The sequence below is a fragment of the Miniopterus schreibersii genome, assembly GCF_964146895.1.
Source record: "Miniopterus schreibersii genome assembly, chromosome: 2".
Classification (NCBI taxonomy): domain Eukaryota; kingdom Metazoa; phylum Chordata; class Mammalia; order Chiroptera; family Miniopteridae; genus Miniopterus; species Miniopterus schreibersii.
The window spans coordinates 158,814,619-158,838,032 of NC_138102.1; the positions used below are offsets into that span (position 1 = coordinate 158,814,619).

The window sequence follows — 23,414 nt, forward strand, 5'->3', positions numbered from 1 at the left end:
TAACAGTGATTATATACCACTTTGATGAAAGTAGTTGAGGGAACACCGTACTCTGAAAACACTGCCTAGGTCTTCACCAAAGGTATAATCTGCTACCCCCTGGGAATGTTCTCTGTTTTGAATTCTGGCTCTGTCACCTTGATCTGACCTTGAGGTTACTAACTTCTCTGTGACTCAATTTCTCCATCTGAAAAATGGAGGAAATAAAAGTACTTACTTTATATGGGCTCTGAGGATTAAAAGAAGTTAAAACAGGTCATTTCTATGGCCTGAGGTAACCAGGGGACAGAGCTGGGTAGCTTTGGGAATATAGCTCTCTATTTATTTGGTTTTGGTCCTCTAATAGGGCAGTAGTTCAGCTCTTTCCACATTGTAGTTCAGCCTTAGCCTCCTGCCCCATTTCCCCACCACTCAGGGTCCACTACAGTCATTGTTAGAAGAAACCTTTTTGCAATTAGATTTGTTTTGAAGAAAGAAATACTCAATTTGTACTTTACACATAATAGTGGATATTAATGTTCAATGTATACAGGTTGAACAATGAAAATATGTTTTTAAATTTTTTAGACTGTTATTTCCAATCAGTGGGCTAAAACTCCTTTTAAAAACAAAAAACAAACAAACAAAAGACTGGATCTGTGATGACACCCAGTGGCCAAAATGTTAACCACTGAGATTTTTAAAATATATAAATTATTTTCCCCAGCATACAAATACTTAATATTGCATCTACTTTATCTTTACACTTTTAAAGCAATTCAATAACAAAGCATGAAATAGTCCTGAATTAGAAATACCATCAAGGAGCCCTGATCCCCTGGCAGATGTGGCTCAGTTGGTTGAGTGTCCTCCCATGCACTGAGAGGTCACCTTTTTTTAATTCCCAGTCTGGACACATGCCTGGGTTGCGGGCTCAGTCTCCAGTAGGGGGTGTGCAGGAGGCAGCTGATGGATGTTTCGCTACCTCCCTTCCACACACTCTAAAATAAATAAAAACGTATTTTTTAAAAAATAAAATATCATCAATGAAATATGGACACACCAAAATGCTTTAGTACTATTTTTCTTTTCTGCAAGAAGCTTTATTACTTCCATTTGGTCAAATGCACGGGAGAGGGCTCCAGGGTGGTTAAAAGAATGGATAGTGGTTTTGGGGGATAGGCTCGGGCAAAAGCCAGACACCAGGGGAATGCAGAGGGACCCCTCAAAGGCCTCTGGGCTCCAAAGCTTCTAGTTGTGAGTGAGGGTGAGCCTTTTGAAGAGCTACTCGCCCAGCCCAGCCTGGGGCTGGCCGGCCTGCAGAGGCGAGTCAGGTGTCCCCCATCTTCTTGACGAGCTTCACTTGCTCACCCAGGAAGTGGTTCTCCAAGAGCCACAGAGATGAGCGTCTGCGCAGGTAGAACCCGGGTCTGCACATGCAGATCCAAAGGCCCTGGCTCAGGTGCTTCTCCACAGCCATGGCAGCTTCCATGGCGTCCTGAGTGTCACCCCACTCATCCTGGGAAGGCTTCAGCATGTCCTGGAAGAGAATGCGGCCACCACGCTGGTTTTGCATCTTTAAGAGACACTCGGGCCCTCACACTTCTCCTCGGCCAGGCCAACTCAGGGAAGAACTGGCCCACGCCCTCCAGAGCCACATCGTCGAGGTGGAAATAGAAGCCCAGAGAGAGGTAGGTGTGGGAGGCCCGCAGGGGCAGGTTGGCCGGGTGGTTGATGGTGGCCTCCACCTCGGTGGAAGAATTCTGATGAATGTGGGGACTCATGGTTGTTCAGCAAAAAGCAGTGTTGGCTGGTCATGAAGGCTGAGGATGGCCTAGGTGGTTCCAAAGGTGGTGGCTGGAAAAGACATTGGAGGGGGTTGGGGGCTGGTAGGAAATAATGACCGATTCAGGTAACGGCCATTACTTCACCTGGTTCTCATATCCGATTGGTACAGGGTCTATTCTTCTGTATATTCATTCACTCATTCTAGAAATATTTCCTGGTGTCCCAGGTTGAAAAGTAGACTCTGAGAGGAAGATTAATGACAAAGGGTTTATGAGGAGTGCTCTTGGGATCACACTTGTGGAAGGGAAAGGAGGGGAAGAAGGAGGGGCAGAGCTGCCATGGGGTCTCAACAAAGGCTTCAGCTGACACCACGGGGAGCTGGCATGGCCCCTCCGTGTTGTCTCTTATTGGGCCAAGGGGTCAGGACTTTCATCCTCTGCATTTATCCAGTCATTGGATGTGGGCTACCCCAGGAAGGGGGTGACCCTGAGGGAAGCAACTCTCTTTTGGCTGAAGCAGAGCTGAAAAGGGCTGGCAGCTGAGCTTGTGTTTTGACAATACTCCCAGCAGCTGGGGGAGTATGTCCTCCAGTCTCGAGGGTGATGATCTGCACGGCCCATCACAACGTTCACCACACTGAAGTCATATGATGCCAACAAAACAGAGAGGCTTTATGACCACCAGGAACTTAAAGATACACATTAAAAAATGAACACCCAGACACATACTCAGAGCTGTGAAGGAAGAGTGAGCTTTAAGAGAAAAATGGGCAAGAGTGGGGTGAGGAGAGGAAGGCTACTGCTTAGCTCTCAGCTGGTTCTCTCATGAGAGCAGAAGGGCGGGCATAATACAAAGGAGAAATATAACATTTGGACTAGGAAGTGTTTCCCTTATTCTGTGGACAGTTTGAGTCAATATAAGGTTTTACAAGGGAAATAACAAGCACAAAGTAGACAATTAAACTGGTATAGAATAGACTGAATCAGAAAGACACTGAGCATTTCAAAGTCAACACGGAATCAAGCACTTTCTTTTAAAGGCCACCCCCAATTTGGTCCTAAATTTCTAGTCTCATTCCTCAGCATTTCCTTCTGAATCCCATAGGACCTCTTCCATTCTGTGAACACAACATGTTGAATTTCCATTTCTCTGATACTGTCCTTTGACAACAATGACATTTTCAGCAGCCATAAAGGCCCAGCTCAAATTTCACCTCCTCCTGAAAAGCTTTTCTTGCTTCAAGCCCTTTAAAGGCCCCTCTCTACCCTGTTCTTAGAGTAAAAAATCCTTAATGTAACTCACTTGGTCTCTGTTTATTTACCTCTCTAGACCCATCTCTCATCGCATCCCCTAATCCCATTTCCCTAAATTTGTCTGTGGCTTAGGTGGTGAAGTTGTGTCTTATTTTTTCTATCCTTAGGGAATATCACAATGTCTTTAACATGATATATCCTCTATTGTTGAACTGAGAAAAAGTAAATAGTCCTCATAGATAAAATTACTTTATTGATAGCTACTGTTCTTCAAAGAATTATAGAGTCTAATCAAGAGTATTTCCTTTCCAAATTCATTGATGCACCTAAAAATTTAAAAGATTTCTGCACTATAATTTCATAACCAATCATCCCCAGAGACCTAAATGCCTACATTTACCATAAATATGGTATATATATCTTCTCTGTGAAATATTTCTTCTAAGTTAAATATCAGTACATTTGCAACTGTAGAAGTAGAAGGGACCTAGAGGTAGTCTAAGTCCCTCAGTTAATATTTAAATAAACCAGATTGCAGGTATTAAATGATTTGAAAAATGTCACTTACCTAGTTCATGACAAAGTTGAAGCTAGAATCCAAATGTCTTAATTGCTAAATCAATCACCACCATTATCATCATCACAATCATCATAATCATCAACATTTAGAGGCCCTACATTACTAGCCAGGTACTCCTCTAAATATACTATATTGTCTAATTTAATCTTTGTGATTCTATGAGGTGATACTATTTTTAGTTTCAATTCAAGTAAGGAAACTAGGGCACAGAGAGGCTGGATAACTTGTTCAAAGTGCAAAAGGTATATTACAATAAAAATGCTCAGGTATCTTTTTCCAGCTTCTCCAATTCACAAACCCAGACATATCAATATATATAGTGGATTAAAATAGAACTCCATCCATTATTAAGTAGACTCTATCTCTTGACCTTTTGATCCGGGCTGGATGGTCAGTAACTTACCTCACTTTAACCACTATTGAGCAGAAGTAACATCGGGTGACTTCTAAAGAAAACTTCAAGAGGTTTTGGGAGCATCCAATCTCATCTTCTTACTGCTCTGAGATTGCCGTGTTAAGAAGCTTAGGTTGGTCTCCTTAAAGTTGAAAGATCAAGAAGAGGACAGACCCAAACAAACAGCCAGTGAATAAAACTAACTTGAACCATTGAGCCATTCTAGGCACCAGCTCAATGCAATCACAAGAGTGAGCCCAGGTAAGACCAGAACAACCCTGCTGAGCTCTGCGAAAATTGCTGAACCATGTTTGTGAGAAAATAGTGGTGGTTGTTTTAAGCAAATTGAGTGAATTTTTTAATATATTTTTAATCCTCTCCTGAAGATATATTTTTATTGATTTTTAGAGAGAGAGAGGGAGAGAGAAACATAAATTGGTTGCCTCCCATATGAGCCCCGACCAGGGATCAAAACTGCAACCTGTTTGTGCCCTGACCAGAAATCAAACCCGCAACCTTTTAGTGCATGGGACAATGATCCAATCAACTGAGCCACATCAGCAAGGGCTAAGCAAATATACTTTGGAATAGCTTATTATATAGCAACAGCTAACTGGTACAGTGTATGATACTATCATTTGATTAATGTTAGTATGATTCCCACCCCCTCATCTTTTTACTTTTAACATTTATGAGTCTTTAAAGTAGGTTTGTGGTAGACAGTTTATAGTTGGGTCTAGTTTTTTTTAATTGAATCTGATGATCTCTGTCTTTTAACTGGTGTGTTTAGACTATTTGCATTTAAAGTGATTATTTATATAGTTGGATTAAAACTTACCATCTGTGCAACTGTTTTCTACTCATTGCATTTGTTCATTGTTTCTCAACTTCCACCCCCTCCTTCCCGCCCTCTCTTTCTGGACTCTCAGGCAGCAGCTGGTTAAGTATGTGGTTAAGTTCCTTCTAGGGAGAAACTGTGAGATGCCTCTTTTGATGTTGTTAATCCTCACCTGAGGATATTTTTTTCCATTGATTTTTAGAGAGTGGGAGAGGAGGAGGGAGGGAAAGGAACATCTTTGTGGAAGAGACACATTGATTGCTTGCCTCCCGCACATGCCCAGACTGGGGCTGAGGATCCAACCTGCAACTTAGGTAAATGCCCTTGACTGGGACTTGAACCTGCAACCTGGCCTGAATGAATTGCTTCTTGCTAGGGTTTTACATGAATTTTTTTTTTAACTTGAAATAGATACAAATGTTCCACAGGAAATGGTTAGTGTTTATTAGGTAGGTGTCCATATTTGTGAGATAATACCCCATTCTTAGAATCTAACTAGGTAGGATAGTAATTTGTGGTGGCTAAAAAATTGTGATGACAGCCAAATTTACATAATTTGGTAATACATAATTACCATGACTTCAGAGGTAACTGCAAACAATTTATCCAAGTCAATATACAAACTTTACGACATTTCTTCGGATATCTGTACTGTGTATATGTGCTATACATATACATGTATAATTAGGAGTTTTACACCTGGTATTTAGTGGTTTGTTTCTCACACTCATTGCATGATCAGTGTTTAAAGGCAATCAGGGTATGTTCAGTAAATTTCTTCTATAGCAACAAGGCAGTTTTCATCAAGTCTGTGAAATGTAATTTTATTAATAGAAGAGCATGTCTTACCAGATACACTGTCCCCAAATAAATAAAATATCGGCATCATTAAAAGCACACAAACACACAGTTTTACAGGGTACAATACAAAGTCAATTTTGATCATGTTCTCACTTGCATTTACTAAAAATGTGAGAAAGACTGTAATCAATCTCTAAATAATTATCTTGCATAAAGAGAAAAGTACGGCACAATTGTTTCATAGGAGGTTTTGGAATGACAATTGGAGAAGACTTTTCTTTAAAAGATATGAAGATATATCACAAATCAAGTCACACTGTCTATAACATTAAAACATGGAATTGTACTTAATTAAAAATAAAAGTAAAGCAGCTTTCTTTCCCCACATTATACTAATTTCTATTTTTGGCAGGAATTAACAACCTTTTCCATTAGTAGGAAAATGTGCTCTGCAAACTCTCGGAGGGCACCACGGCCACCATTACATCTGCAAATATATCCCACAGCCTTCTGGGCAGTGGAGCAGGCATCAGCAGGAACAGCACTCAGGCCCACTTTCTTTAGGCACTCCTCATCAGACACTTCATTTCCTATCAAGTAAAGAGATACTGCTTGAACATTTAAAGAGACAAAGAATATTCTTTCCAAATAATGCAAACAGCAACCAATAAGAATTCTGGGTAACTTTAGTAACCTAAAGCACTGCATATAAGAATGGTACAGGTTAGATGGAACAACAATATGTTAAAGTATTTAAAAGTATAATTTAGTGTAGGGTTATAATTCAAAATAAACTCTTATCAGTTAAATAAGTAGAATGGAGTACACTTTCTGCTTGCCATGTATATTACAATTACTATGAATTATTTAAAAGTTCAAATATATGCAAGAACCCCAAGTTCATGTGGAATGATTATCAATGTTTTAGATCATTTATGAATATTTTTATCTATTTCCTGCCACCTAGTTTTTTGGAGGCGAGGAAGAAATTCCTAGATATATTTTACCCCCAAAACTCTTCCTCATCTATCTCTGATATACATATATTTTTACAAGTGACACAATATTATCAAGCTAACAAAATCAACAATTCCTTAATATCATCTAATAATCTAGTATGTATTCAAATATCCCAAGTTGTCTTAAAATTGTCTTTTTATAGTTGATTTATGTGAGGCAGAAACCAAACAAGGTCCACATATCACTTTTTGTTGATATATATATTAAGTCTCTTTTAATCTGTATTAGTTCTAATTTGTATATCACTTATTTGTTGAAAAATTACCCATTACAACGAACATAACTATACCCCTTCTCTCCCTGTCTTGCTGCTTCTTACTCCCCACCCTTCTCACCCCTTTTTTTGACAGGATGAATTTCAGAAGCTCCCAGTACCTTAGACTCACCACTCTGAGTATAACTATTATTATACTACAGAGCAAAAACTAATAATAAAATGCTGTTTAAAAGTTTATTTGTTTTATACTTTTCTACACTTACCTACTGAATTTTTTTCTATTACTAAATGTACTGAAATTTAAATTGTTTTCATTCAAAGATGAAAATTAAGGTATTTCTTGTATTATCCATCCCCCCAAATTAAGCTTTACTTACTAAATTTTACTTATAAAAGTGTCAATATTTTTAAGGAATATGTTGTTATATGTTTATGTGGTCCATATAAAATACTGCACTAATTTTTAAAATAAAAATTTGGAGTCAATTCTCTATTTTCCTGATTTTCTAACTTCTACTTTTCACAGTTGTTTTTTTCATATTATGTAAATAATGCATATCTTGACAAACATTTTCTAAATAAAAGCAAAACTATTCAAAATCATCCTAATTATCACTAATAGTCACTACAATTTGGCATATATAATTCTAGTTTTACCTGTATAAATAATACACTTATTATTGCTATATACAGGCACTATGTTATGCATTTTATATTATTTCTGATTTTTTTCCAATGGTTTTATTAAGTTTGATTTGTGTTTATATTATAAATAGGAAAACTAAGGTTTAGAGGAGCTTGCATATGGCCACACAGATAATAAGTATAGCTGGGATTTGTTATATGTTCCAATAAAATTGTTTTCTTCTTATAAAACTTGGATCACTTTCTATCAAAGGTTCTACAGTATTTTTCTCCATAGAATCTTCACATGTAGTTCATAGGCTATTTCTGAAGTCCCCAGATCATATGCTTCCAAAGCATTCTATGCTGCTTTAGTGGTCCATATTACCTTGTATTTATTTCATATATGGTTTATAGTTATGTATTTTAATAACTTGCCATTATCAATATTTAAAATACTGACATTAGACTGTAAGCTCTGTTAAGTATTAAGTCTCAGGAACTAAAACCTGCATATAGTAGACATCTAATAAATATATTTGGTTAATACTAAAGTGAAAAACTTGTGACATCTGACCGTGTAAATAAATATAGCTTACAGCATTGTTTTTAATGGTTGCATAGTATTTGATTTTATGGGTACTCTATTTTTGTGGGATATTTAGGTGATTTATTTTTTTCCTCCATTATTGACACATTGGTCCAATTTCTTTCCTGAAATTTGAGTTTTGGGGTTAAAACTATGTACATGTAATAATTGCTAAAATATTCAGAGTGTGCTTTTTATATATTAGGAATCTGCTAAATGCTTTACTTATATTATATCATTAATCCCTATAACAGACCAATGACAATACGTACTTTGAACAGTTCCAGTTTACAGATAAGAAAACCAAGGCTTTCCTTACCAAAACTGGCATCAGTGTTGTGGTCTGACTCCACTAGACTACACTTGATAAATATTATCAAAGTGACGTCCAGAAAGAAGGGCTGTCCCAATTTTATACCTTTGTCATTAGTGTAAGAGAGTTTCTATTTCCTTACAATCATGCAAATGTTGGGAAGTTTCTTTCTTATTTCTCTATATATTTCTTTAAAAAAAATCCTGGCTGAAGAAAAAGATACCAACCAAGATATGCCACTTCTTTCCAGCATAGGCCCATTTCTTTTCTCCATTCATCCACAACTGCCAGCTTGTCTGGTACATTGACTTCCATTTTGCAGTCCAGTTTTAAGGAAGAGAGTGTCTGCTTTGAACAGGCCCTTTCTGAGATTAACCTCACCTTAAAAAAAATAATAAAATAAAGGAAACAGAATAAGATAATACCTTGTATATAATACAAGTCACAACTAAGTAGTCTTTTGTCCTTCTGGACAAATTCAGTAAAATCAACTGTTATTTTAAAATAATAAAGTTTTAAAACATTTTATATCTAATAGTCCCATAAAGGTGAAAGACAGTTTTCTACTGTGGAAAGGATACTATCTACAGGTAAAAAATACAACATACACTGTCTGAAGCCAATCTAAGATTCTCCTATAATTCAGTTTACCCAAAGGAAAGTCCATATTTTGTCTCTTGCACTGCTTAGGAACACACATATTAAGAGTTCTAGTGAATTATGAGAAATCATCTTAGCCTTCGTTTTTGAAAATACACAAATACTAACCTATTGTGAATTAAAAATTTTAATCATAAGAATAAGCTACATTTTAAAGTCCATAAGATATTAGCTTTTTCTAAACACTGACACTTATTTTTTTATTAAATCTTTCCTGTTGCACGATCCTATGGCAACTAGGTAGCACCTATTTAAAAATAGTATGTTCACAAACAATAAATATTACTCATTGGTTGGCATTTTGCTCATCTAAAAGTAAATAGTATGATAATTTTCTAGGCATGTGAAGGCTAAATTTCAGATATTTTAATAGATAATACTAAAAATGTATATTTCATTTCCCTCACATATTCATTGACCCTGAATCATAATCTTAAAAAACATTGCTATATTCAGGGGCACATACCTCAATACCACTTTTCTTTAATAAACTTATGCCAATAGCATCTTTTACATCATAAGATATTATTTCTTTTTGGTCTCCTGATATATAAATGTGGCCATTGGTGAGACATCCATCAATACTGCAAACCAAAAGTTTTATCTCCTTAAACTTCTCTTTGCCAAAATAGCCATATCTAAAAGAAACCAAATAGACCTTTGAATACAAGTGCAATACTAATCACTCCCTCTCATCTGGCTAATGCCAGTAAACTTAATAACCCATTCCCATTCAATTACTCAAACATTGCCCTTTATATTTACTTCACATACACACTTCAACTTACAGTGGAGACTAAGTTATAGTGTGGTCTAAGTGGACTTTGTGTTTCTCAATATATTGAATAAGTCATCTAAAGGAATATTTTATGTATATGTCTTCCTCACATGAGCAAACAAATTATACAGATCCTAAGATGGTGGAGTATCACAAATCAGTGTTCATAAATACAATTAACATATCTACTAAAATAATGTTAGGGTCTCGTGCAAAGACCATATGTCTTGTTTTTACCTTAATACTCGTTGTTCTGCAATAGGCCAATCAATATCCACATCTATGTCCACACTGTGCTCAGCTCGCATTTCGTAGTAGGCCATTTTTCCACCCTAAACATAGCACAAATGCCATGAGTACTGATTTTAACACGCATTTACATATATCAAAACGTTTCTAATACAGAACAATGAATTCATTTCTACAGTACTGAGAGAAATAAATACCCAGTAATATTAATAACATACAACAAATCCTTTTTTAACCACATAAAACAAATAACTTTAACATTTTTCAGCTTTCATCTACAGAGTGCAAGTTCTCATTTTTCTTTGAATAGATTTCTATTTTAAGATTGCAAAAAGTGGAAATAATACCCACCCTCCAGTTTTCTGACCACAGGAATTTTCTGTTCTGGCAGTCTCTCTCATCATCATTCAAAAGCAGTATAAATGCTTTTGGAAGTTGTTACTATTTGAAACTAAGGGGCAAGATAGGGAAGGAAGGAATAACTGTAGTATCTACTGTACAGAATTATCTTAGATCCCTGCGTTACAGATGGGAGTGGGAAGTATGTCTGAGTCATGTGTGGGCAAAGGTACGGATGGTTTCCTGATCCTGGGACATGGGGTCAAGAGGAGAAGCCTTTCCTGTGATTACATTCATTTCAATGTCAAGCTCAATTTTTCAGAATTGCTTGTCTCCTCACAAATCTAGTTAGGATGAGAGACTTCACTTTTCTCTACACTTCAGGGAAGGGTCAACCACAGTTAGAGAAGGTGGTGTCTCTATCTGTCAAATAGAATTTTCCTTAACACTCAAACTTAGCTAGTCAGCCTACAGTTTGCCTATAAAGTGACTGGAAGATTGGAGAAACACTTTTCCCTCAGCGCATGGGTCACATGCGAATTTCTATTACAGAGAGTGGAGTTTTAGGGTTTTTTAAACACTATATTTTGAGTAACATAAGGATCTGAATCCAAATCCTGACAGTATCATTTACTACTTGTTTTTGCCTTGAGTTAATTACTTCATTTTTCAGAGCAGCCATTTCTTCCTCTGAAAAACTGGGCTAGGAATGTCCACTTTATTCTGTAGTTATGCAGGTTACAAGAGAGATCTTATGTAGTGGTTCTATAGTCCTTGGTGCATAGTAAGTGCTAAATAATAGCAATAACTAAAATGAAAAAATAGCATATGATGTAACCATGTGGGCTCTAAAAATGAGAGAGACATCCAACCTCATTTTAAAATAAGAGCAAGGACAGATAAAACAATATATTCTAAGTTACATAAGGATAGAGACAGAACTATAGTCAGTTTTCCTGATGCCCAGGTTGGTGCTATCTCACCTCTGCTATACTGGGTTTTGTTTGTTTGTTTGTTTCTTTTTAAAGTAACACAAGTTATTCAACTGTATAACCACAACCTGACAGTAACACAACCATAAATTAAACAGAGTTTTGAAAGGAATAATATGAACACCAGGACACATATAGAACATTCAATATTTGACTCATTTCTTATCATAATGTTATAGTTGTAGCAGAATTCCTTGCATATTTACTAAATGGATTCCAAAGATCAGTTTGGGGTAAGCCTGCAGGATTAATGCCTCACATAAAAAATGTTGTCAGTTACGGCCTTTCCTTTAGGGGTTGATATTTTCCATTATGAACTGTGCCATACCTCTTTCCTAAAACTCAAAGCATAAACACAAAAGGGTTTCAAAGGTTTTTGCAAAATGAAGGCACAAACCTGTAAGTAACCCATCTCTATTAAATGTCTTTTAGCAAAATAAAATGAGCCATTTTCATATAATTCTCCATCCCAATCTTGTCGACGAGGTCGTTTAGCTGGATTCAAATTCAGAGGTTCAGTCACATCACGAACTAAAAGCAAAAAGCTATAGTAAGTCCACATTGCTCTGGATACTAAAAGTGTTCATTCAGTAATTATTTTAAAAGCATAAAAATGAACTCATAATGTAAAATATTTCTGTATCTGGATAAATAATTAAAAGATTTTAACAAAATCCCTAATAATTCTGATAACTTACGTTTGTTTTATTATAACAATAATGAAAAAATAAAGTATTTCATAGAGGAATTCTGCATAATTAAGATTTTAAGGTATTTATATAAATATAACACTTTAGGAGGATATCAAGACAACCTTAAAGTTACTTCAAGAAAACTGGCTTGTCATAAAATATCCATATTCAATATTTGATCCCTTTAAAACTATTTTTTCATTATTTCTATAGAAATACAACACATGCATTATTTATCTAATGTGGTTGAGAAATGACTTTCATGGAATTATTATAGAAAAATGAAAATTTCCCCATTAAATTACTGAAACTTTTATAGTGAGAGAAATGTTTATATAATGTATTAGGCATTCTTACCAGTGGTTAAAAAGATACTAACCATAATAATAAATAATATTTGTTTATTTGTTATTCTTGGTAATGAAGCTCAGCAATATCAACATTAAATATCACAACATGATATAATAAATGATGCTCTCAGTACTGATATCTAGATTCCCATGCCTTTTCACTTAATTTTTCCCAAACTTTGTCTGTGGACGTGGATGGGTAGGTACATAGGCACTTGTGTTGTGTGCGTATTTAATAGTTGGTGATTCTTCAGAATCTTTCTTCACTTTTGGTTGTCACTTCTGTATATAAAGGCTTCTAGGAATAACCTCTACATACTTCCCTAATGCAACCATCCTCTGCTCAACTCCACCTCAATGTCTGATATAATTAGGAAAATACTCAGTACACATATATTGATTATGTGGTATCGTTTTATAGGCAATGGATACACAGCAGTGAACATAACCTTCTCTACTCCCATGAAGTGTGCAACCTAGTGATGGAGATAGGCAATAAGCAAACAAACTAGATGATTTAAGTCATACTTTGAAGAAAAGGAAAGAGGTGAACAAGTCTTTCTTAGGTGAACAAGGATCAGTGGCTGAATTCTCACTGAATATTTGCTTAGTCTGAGGAAGAGGTAAGAGAAAAATCAAGCTTGGCCTAAGCAGAGGGACTTTGCTGGAATAAGGAGAAACCAGAAGGGTTTTTATAGTTGTAACCCAGCCCAATTCCTAGATCAAAGTGATTAGCCCCTATCCTGTCAGAAGAAAAGGTTTGTCCTGCCTGGAGGAAAATAATATATACTTCAGTCTCTATGTCTGGCACATGATAAAATATGATACTTATAAAGCAGCAGAAATACATGACCCCTAATCAGAAAAAATGTCATAGAAACAGAACTATAAATGACCCAGATGTTGGAATTTTCAATCAAGAATTTTCAAATAACTATCATGAACACCTTAAAGAAATCAGAAAGATTTTTAAAAATTATTTTATTATTATTTTTTTAATATATTTTTATTGATTTCAATACAGAAAAGATTGTGAGAGATATGTGGACAACATAAAATTGTTTAAAACCCATTTAAATTGGAGTCCCAAAAAAAGAGGAAAAAAAAAATGTGGCAGAAAAAATATTTGAAGAGAAATTTTGAAAACTGATGACAGATATCATCAACATATAGATATGAAAAGTTCAGAGAACTCCAAACAGTATGAACACAAAGAAAACCACAGCAATACAAATTAGAGTCAAGCTATGGAAACTAAAGATAAAGATAAAATCTTAAAAGTAGCCTGAGGAAAATCATATTCAGAAGCAATAGTGAGAATTACACCTGATTTCATATAAGAAACAATGGATGGTAAAAGATAATGGAATAACATGTTAAAGATGCATCTTCAAAAGAGTAACATCCTAAGTTACATATATGTTAGAGATAATTAGGCCAGCTTTCCTACATTTAAGGCACCTAACAGAAACCATAATGCCTTTCCTCAGGTATGTTACATTTACCTATTTGTTGGTGATTCTACTCTTTATTACATATTTTGCAAATTTATCTGGCTAGGAATCAGGCTCTACCTAAACCCTATGGAACTCTTCGTACATAAGGAGTTACATATTTTGGGAAGTAATCCCACAATTCATTCTTGAGGTCACCTAAAACTTTCTGGTGGATGCTTTCCATTCACACAATTCTATATGATTTGTATGGAGTTTATCAAATATGTCTAGAACAAGCATAAAAGTATTTGATGTAGATTACATGTCAATCTGAAAAGGCAAATAAATGGTTAAAATGGTCCTTTGTAAAAATAAAGCAAGGAATTAATTTGGGTTCACTGTCTTCCCTCAGAAATCACAAAATTTAGAACTGATTAGAAATGTTATTACCTACTACAGTTAAGAATCATATGTTCTCTTTTACTGCTCCCTTTTTACTCTCCTCAATCCTAAAGAATATTTGCATATAAAAAAACTGATTCTCCATAAAATGAGCTAAAATAAAGACTGATATAACAGATTACCTCCTTTCTGAATTTCACTCCATCGAAATTGATGGCGTCTCACAACAGAGAAAACAGAATCATACCCTTCTTCTCGAATCATTTCTGCAACTTTTTGAAGGTCAGCAGGATGTAAACATGGAGAAGTAGCCTGAATATTTCCTACAATGTCAACCTCTTTAAAAAGACAAAACAAAAAGACATCAGAATAAAGCTCTTTGCAAGACAGTAATCTTAAATGCAAATGTTAAAACAAGTCTTGTGAAATTATAAGTAGGAAATTACATAAAATTTTGAATAAATTATTAAACTCATACCATTGTGATAACTAAGAAATTCTACGATGGCATCTAATGAGGTAGAGCTGTCTTTTGAAACTTCAGAACTTCTTCGGTGAACTTGTGCACCAAATTGTTTGGCCACATTCTCAATTTCATCATGGTCCGTTGAAACCCACACACTGTACAAATATTAAAAAGAACAAATACATAGAGCCAAATCACTAAAAGAAATCACTAAAGATAAAAAGGAGCTCTAAAACCCCCAAACACAGCTCACACAATGTTAGGATAGTTTTTGTACCATCAAAATACTACAGATCCAAAACAATACAAAATTTGAAAAAATACAGTACTTTTAATATAAACAGTATTTTTAAATATCTAAAATGTCCTAGATATGTTTATATTTACATATAGAAATATTTATATTACATATAACATATAGTTATTTATATAAGTATCATTTATGTAGCTCTAAATGTAGTTTCATAAAATTGGAAAGAAAGGTACTTGGAACTTTTAAGACTACTAGTATATTAAGCAAAACAGTAGCTCAAGAAGTTCAAATCTAAAGAAAATAAAACAGATTTTGCTTCTTATTCCTCATCCAAATCTAAAATACTTTATGAAGTATTTTAATATACTTGCTAAGAGGAAAAAAAGGACTTTGGTTAGCTTAGAAGTCTGAGCTCAAAATAACAAAAATTTGCAACTTCTTTTTTTTTTTTTGCCAATTAATAATGAGTATATATATAAATATTTGAACACAACAGACTGGGCTACAATCCACTGATAACAATTAGAACATGACCTGATTGGTTCAGGAGAGTTTAGCTTAACAGCTCTATTAACCACAGCTAACACAATTGCCCATTTAGACTTTAAATGAATGATGACTAAAAACTAAAAGCTATTCTGAAGAGGTGTACTAATCTCCATTAAAATTAAGTTTCCTGGACCTTTACAAATTCCCACTGCTAGAAAGAAAAGATGTGAATATTACTACAGTCACAACGTTTTACTAGTAATATTACACAAAGATAATTTAATGACTTACAGACTTTGGCATATACATGTTTTTCTTTTATCCCCTTCATTCAACATTCTTTGAAAAAGGAACTACAAGTTTCAAATGTCTGTGCTCAATTGCCAAGAATGAAAAGAAAGTCAATAACTGAAGAAAATTTTCTGACATCTCTTGATTTCATTTATTAATTTCATTTCATTTATTCCCTTTAATATTTGCAGGAGGATTTAAATGTGGCAGTAAAGTCAATTACCCCCCAATTTTTTTCTAAGGAATCCTAATAAATAAGATGAGTCACTGGCTAGGGGTCAGGTGTCTCATACCTATTCATGCTACTCTGTGCAAGACAGAACATGGGGCCCCCATCTTCCTCTATCTTGAAATCTGAAATAATCTGGGGATAGGTTTTCACTGGAGAAATGTCACAACCAAAGGTATATAACAAAATAAAGTACCAATGAAAACCTAGTGAATTTTTAAAATAGAGGTAAAGGGAGAATGGTAAGATGGTAATAGAATATAGTTAAAAGTTAACAGTAAAAGCAAAAATATGAGTCTTTTGACATATAATTTACCTCATTAATTGAAATAAATTACTGAAGCCATTTACTTTATTATCCTGATCTTTACTGGATTCAGTGATCTTTTTTAACTGCTTAAAAGACAAACTTAAAAAACAGAGGTTTTGGAAGAAGTTTGTTTGCTTGTTTTTCTTCTTTGCTCCCTTTTATCATTCACTCATTCCTTTATTGATGAAATGTTTACTTAGTCCTAGTCTGTTTCAGGTACTAGACACTTGTCTGGACACGGGATACACAGACCATTTTCTTGAGAAACTCTGGGCCTATCGCAGAGACAGAGGCCAACACAGTACTATAATTCCCTTGAAGCCATTAAGTAAACAGAGGTAAGGAAGCAATAACTAACCTTTCTATAATGCTTTACCTTTAACAAAGTATTTTTATAGTGCTTGCTGTATAACTGGTGCTAACATATATTTGCTGAATGAAACAGTAAATGGTTGAGAGCATGGGCTCTAAAGGAAGGCGTTCAAATCCTGGCTCCACCACACGCTAGCTATATGATTCTATGCAAAATGCATAATCTCCCAAAGCCTCAATTTTCAGTAAAATAGAGGTGATAATAGTAATTACCCCATACAGTTCTTATGAGGATTAACTATAAACCACAACACAGAATGAACATTAAATAAATGTTTGCTATTCAAAATAATAAAATAGAAATGGTAATAAAAAAAATCTACACAGTCTCATTTAATCCTCACAATGACCCTGATGGAAGGGAAACTGAAGTTCTGCTTTCAGACCATCAAAGGTCCAAATGTCTAATTTGTATTATACAAGGCAATGACACTGGGAATCTGACAACAGCATCCAATATGTACACTTAAAATCCAGTGATCATCACCTATTATTAGAAGGTCTAAGTAAGTAGATAATTTTCCTTTGATTTAGGGGAATCAGATGAGGAAGGGAAAAAGAGAAAGGAGCAAATGAACAAACAGGCCTAACAAAATTTAAAATCAAATTTAGAGTAAATGTCAAAGTCTAAATGCCAACGGCTTTAGCCTCACATGAAATCATCTAACAGGATAATCAGGAATCTCAACCATGGTGCCTATGAAAGTTATTTCAAATCGTACACTGCCATTTTTATGAGAACAGTGCATAGGCCTTTCATTAGTCAGAAGTCCACACCTAGAAATGCTTATTTTTCACAAGTATGTTAGATAACATTTTTAAAAAATCAGTTTGTTCTGAGGTTTACTTACATAGCACTGAACCACGGTTGAAAATTAGGCTTTTACAAATTCAGCCCTAATAAGAACTTTTTACTAAAAGAAAATAAAATTATCTCAGTATTTTTTCTTCACTGCTAACAATCCAAGTTAGTAACTTTTTAAGTATTACTAGCTTTGATTCTGAGCAGGCCAGAAAAATCTGCCTCAACTGAGTCAAATCATTATTTTGAACAAATAATCTCCTGAAAAACACAAATCAGGCAGATTTCCTTCCTGGGTTAAATATTTGTTGAAGAAAGAAAGTAGATGGTAAGAGGCAGGAAGGCTGCTCCAAATTCCAACTGCAGCATCAGAGTAAGTCAATTAAATTCAACCAGCACATTTTAACTGAGGTTCTGATATATAAAGCATACCAAAGCTCACAAGAAGCTTTTCACTTAGTAGAGCAGGGGTCATCCCAGGCCAAATTTGGTTCAAAACAATGTTAGAATTTAAAAAAACTTTGAAATAATTACAACTTTCCCATTTTACCAGTACGGAAACTGGCCCATGGAAGAGATGAAGATTGTAAAAACCTTCAGTACAAGCGGAAAATGTCAAGGATAGATCACACAGTCACTATATGCCAGGCACTATTCTAAGGGTTGCATATACTTTATCTCAATTCCCTCAGCAAGCCTATGAGATAAGACATTCTGAAGATGACACGGAGGCACAGAGACATTAAGCGATTTACCCAAATTTGCAATTAATACATCCATACACTTTGATTCCAGGGTGGATCAGCAAAACCTTCATGGAGGAAGTAATGCTGGTCCCTTCTATTAACTTTTGAGTTGTTTTCCAGATCTCTAGAAAGGATGCCAGATAGTGAGCAGCTATGTGACTTGAATAGAATAAAATCACATTAACAGACAATACTGTAAGTTAGAAAAGGGAGTTAGAGTCCTGGCCCAGTAGCTCAGTTGGTTAGAGCATTGTCCTGGTATACCAAGGCTATGGGTTCAATCCCCAATCAGGGCATATACAAGAATCAACCAATAAACGCATACATAAGTAGAACAACAAATTGATGTTTCTTTTTCTCTCAGTCTTTCACTTCCTCTCTCTCTAGAATCAATAAATAAAAAGTTAAAAAAAAAAAAAAAGCAGAAAGAATTAGCTTATGCTCATTTTGCTAGTAAGGAAAATACTGGTTTTATTACTTCTAAATATTATTGGTATAGTGACAGATACCATAGGTGGCTCAAATTATAAAACATTAAGGAGTTTATACTCTAGTCTAGATGTATTAAATAAAACTGGCACTGAAAAAGTTAATACAGTATTCCAGTCATTTACTCTTTCATGGAATTATAAAGAAATGCATTTTAATAAAAAGAGGGAAATCGCTCGGCTAGGCGTGGCTCAGCGATTGAGCGTCAATCTAGGATCCAGGAGACTGTGGTTCGATTCCTGGTCGGGACACATGCCCGGGTTACAGGCTTGATCCCTGGTTGGGGGTATGCAGGAGGCAGCAGATCAATGATGACTCCCCCATCATTGGTGTTTCTATCTCTCTCTCCCTCTCCTTTCTTCTCTCTGAAATCAATGAAGATATATTTTTTTAAAAAAAGGAAAATCACTGACATATTTTTCAATAATTTCATAGCAAAATCCCCAATGTCTGCCACAATAGTTGTTTCTTGAGTTTTGACTTACAGTATCTATTCCCTCTTTTGGTAATTACACTCCAGTTTTTCTCTTGATGAACCTCTCTGTCATTGTTTCAGGAGGAGCTTCATTACTGGCTCCAGGAGTAAAAGACAGGGCTAGACTATACCAAAACAAGCACTGTGTTCTCATAGCCACAGTAACTGGTTCGAGGATGAGCAGGGGACCCAAATGAGACCTAATGAGACTAAGTCGCAAAACTGCTCTTTCTGACTAGACTTAAACCTGGCAGAATATGAGGAATACTGTCAAGGATAAACAAAGCCAGACACTAGTTATAGCAGCAAAGACAGGTTTCATTCATTCATTCATTCATTCATTCATTCATTCATTCATTCATTCATTATTGTAATAGGGAAAAGATTCCAGCGTGAACAACTTAAATTCTCCAAAACAAGGCTAGAGACATGTTAAAGCCTGGGGTGTGCTAAGGGAAAGGCACTGAGGGGTGTTAAAGAGGGTGAGTCCATATGACTAGGCCATTCTGGGTGTGTTAACGAGTGCTTATCTACAGGAGAAATAAACTTCTACCTTATGACAGGAGGCAAGGTACAAGTTGAAGCAAGGCACCGTAATCCTCTCTAGGGACTGGGAAGGAGTTACCTCCCAGAATGTTTGCATTTCAGAGATGGCTGTCAGGTCCCTGTGGAAAGTTCTGGATGGTAAATTTAGATCTCAAAGGGCAGAAAAGGAATTTATAATTGCAAACTTTCTAAAGTAACTGTTATAAGGAGTTCAGGGGCTGTTAAAACAAAAGTAAATTCTCCTGGCAGAATTGAGCTTTCTCAGGCAGGCATTTTTAAGGGGGGCTAGGATCACCCTAAGAACATGGACTTAAGTTGCTAGAAACCATGCTAGAGTTTGGTTGAGTACCAAGGTTTGGATTGGAGGTGCTATGTGTGTGAAAATTTCTCAGCACAACCACCTTGATACCATAAAGGAAGAGCCTATATAGAAAAACCAAGAAAGAGGATTCCGGTGACAGAGTATACCATCACCTTACTTTATTTTAAAAATATTTATTACCACCTGATACATATACATTAATTTGTTTGTATACTGTCTGTCTCCCCCTAATATAATGCAAACTCCATGAAACTAGGGACTGGTCCTATTGCTACACTATAATCTCTGGTTAGGGACATTTAACAGTGCCTGTCACCAAGGATAGTTAATAAATATTTGCTGAATGAATGAATCACTTTTTGCCCTCGAATATGATGGTACTTCAAACAAGCCTTATTTTTTTTTTTTTTGGTTAGTCAGTTTGAAAGGGGTGTCCTTACATATGCAACCAAAGATATGTAAATGAGTTCTGCTTTCATTCTGTAAAGTTAAAAAAAATATTTCATTGATTTTTAGAGAGAGGGGGAAAGGGAGAGAAATATGGATGTGAGAGTGAAACATCAATCAGCTGACTCCTCTACAACCCACCCCCCCAATCAAGCCAAAACCCAGCATGTGCCCAGACAGGGAAATAGAACCAATAGAACCAGCAACCTTTCCGTACGTGGGAGGATGCCCAACCAACTGAGCCACACTGGCCAGAGCTCAATCTGTAATTTTGATTTCAAGTTCATGTCACAAAAATAGGACTTTACTACACCACTGCTGCCTGGATGCAGCCTCTCTCAGTCCCTATATTTCAGTGTATACCCTTTGTAAGAAGGTGAAAATTTTCAAAAGTCTGTGAAAAACCATGTCACATTCACCCAGATATTATTCCCTTGGATGTATACAGCCAGAAATTAGGGCTCAGTAAATGTTTACTGAAATCAACCAAATTCTCAAGTCTTCCCTTATCTCTCCCGCTGCACACTTCCTATTACATTAGTGTTTTCTTCTGGGTGCCAGCTCCTATTTACCTCTCTCCACCCAGGCTTCCTTTTTGGATTAAAACATTAAAGGAATTAGTAAATTTATACATTTTTGTTATCTCCTTTTTAAATAAGATGGGGTAAATGAAAATCAGTTACACGTATATAAATGTGGGTAATTAATATGCTTCAAAAACAGCCATCTCTTTAAAAACCAAAACCCAAACATCAAAAGGTTAAAATAATTGACTCTCCTCAATAACAAATTCAAATACAATTAGGCTGAAGTTACTATGTGTAAATTTATTCTTGGCACAGAATTCTGCCTCCCATCTTTTATGAATGACATCAGCTTGTAACCCCTAACCATTACGGCACATGGCAATGTCTCTATATGAGCAACAATGCAGCTGTCCTTAGGGCAGCCAAAGGTAGGATAAAACCATTTACGAGCACATAAACCGGCGAGCCGCACGCTCTCCCACTGTCTCTCACCTGCCTGCAAATGTAGGGAGCCCTCATTGTGCTGACTCACAGGCAGACAGCTTTGGGTATTTTTCAAAGGTCGGAAAGGATCTCCAAGCTGAGCTTAAAATGAGAAAGCCTTTCCACCCCACTCCACTAATGAACCTGACGCCTCCCGAACCTGCCACACCGAGTGCGTATCAGACGCTGAGCCACAGGGGCACCCCAAGGGCCTGGGTCTAAGAGTTCACACACGACCGCAGACGTTGCACAGCAGTGGCCTCCTCTACCCGGTCAGGTCAACCAGCGGCGGAAGACGGTGAAGAGAAAATGTCCCCCTTTACGGGTGGCACTCAAAAGGGCGGGGACAGGAACTGTCCAGGTCACGGCTGTTAGCAGCTACAGAACAAGGAAGAGGCTGGAGCCCGTTCTCCCTGGGCTCTCAGCCGGGGCCCAGACGCCCCGGATCCTGCACACCCCCCTTTCAGGGGCGAGCGCCCGGGGCCCCACCTGCTCCCGCGGCCCCGCTGCTCCCGCGGCCCGGCGCCCGCTCCGGACCCCCGCCCCGGCCGCGCTGCCCGCTCTCGTTCGTGCGCACCTCTGGAAGACCCCCGAGTCCAGGGCCGCACGCAGGACCCAGCCAATGAGCGGGACCCCCGCCAGGTGCTTAATGTTCTTCAGGGGGATGCCCTTGCTGCCGCCCCGGGCCAGAATTAGGGCCGCCAGGTGCGGGGGCTTCTCCACACCTCGGCCCTGGCCGCCCCGGGAGTTGCGCTGCAGCTTCGGCGGCCTGCCCCGGGCCGGCCGCCCCCGCGGGTTGGACACGGAGGTGGCGGCCCCCTTCTCCACCGAGTCCATCTTCCTCCCACGCCTTCTCCCCAGCTTCTCCACATCCGGGAGCTCTTCTCTCACCACCTCGGCCGGGCGCAGCCGGATCTCCCCGCCCCGCCGCTCTCCGGGTGGCTGCTCCTGGCCCCGCCCCGCCCCGCCCCTTCGCGGGGGACGCTGGGAATTGTAGTCCGCGACTGCCTCGCCGCGGTCTCTTAGGCCAGGTAACCTGGGCTCCAAACCCAAGCCTAGCAGTGGACGTCCAGAGATGACTGGAAGGAAGTGCCGCTTCGGGGGTAGGGCGGGGGCGGGTGGGTTTGATATTGTAAGGAGATTTCTAAAATAGGCAACAGAGATTATTGATTCTTTGCTAAAGAACTTAGCCGCTTAAGAATTGTAGTGGGTTTCCTACTGCATACCTTGATGCACCCTAATATGAGTCAATTTTATATTTAAAAATTATATTTTAAACGTATATCTTTCTGCTGTGCTGCTGTGACTCATCACTTCCAAGAGATTACCTCATTCGAATGTCCTACATTCACCTTCAATTCAACATTTAAACAACTCAACCCTCCCTCCGGGCTCAATCTGCTTCTACCTCTGCATTTTCTATTAACATCACCAGCCACCCAGCGGCAAAAACCTGGAAGTCAACCTGACTCTTCTCCCCTTTTCTAGTTTTTTTCATGTGTCTGTTTGGTTTTGGAGTTTTGGTGTCTTTTTGTTTGCTTTTTGTCTGCTAAAAATCTTTCCCTTTTAGGAATTGTTTCTGATCTTACCTGGTGGGGCTTCCACTCACATCCTCTGCATTGTACAGGAGGGTGTATAACCCAAGCTGATCAATCCAAGTGCCTCGTCTTCCTGAACACAGCTGTGGTCTAGGGACAGGCATGTGATCAAGCAGAGCCCATTGGCGTACTTCCCAGAGACCCTGGGAAAGAAAGGATCTTTCTCTTACTGAGTTTTTGGGTAATTGGGGCCTTATAAACCTGAATCCTCAGAGCAGGGTAAGGGGAGAGGAGTAGGGGATTTGCTGTTCTGAAATGGGCCGAAACACCAAAGA

At 37.4% G+C, this 23,414-nt stretch overlaps 1 protein-coding gene and 1 pseudogene across 2 annotated transcripts; both read right to left on the reverse strand.

Moving 5' to 3' along the window:
* Nucleotides 1-1,204: 1,204 nt before the first annotated feature.
* On the reverse strand, nt 1,205-1,763 carry LOC308553132 (ferritin light chain pseudogene; annotated as a pseudogene). Its single transcript has one exon. The product of its transcript is annotated as a ferritin light chain pseudogene (transcript).
* A 3,468-nt stretch (nt 1,764-5,231) lies between these two features.
* CMAS (cytidine monophosphate N-acetylneuraminic acid synthetase) lies at nt 5,232-22,471 on the reverse strand. Its single transcript, XM_081128842.1, has 8 exons — nt 22,119-22,471; nt 14,773-14,915; nt 14,477-14,632; nt 11,812-11,945; nt 10,072-10,166; nt 9,523-9,694; nt 8,624-8,777; nt 5,232-6,223 (listed from the first exon to the last, which is right to left on the reverse strand). The coding sequence occupies exons 1-8, from the start codon at nt 22,376-22,378 to the stop codon at nt 6,033-6,035; spliced, it is 1,305 nt and encodes a 434-aa protein (XP_080984968.1). The 5' UTR covers nt 22,379-22,471; the 3' UTR covers nt 5,232-6,032.
* Nucleotides 22,472-23,414: the final 943 nt, after the last annotated feature.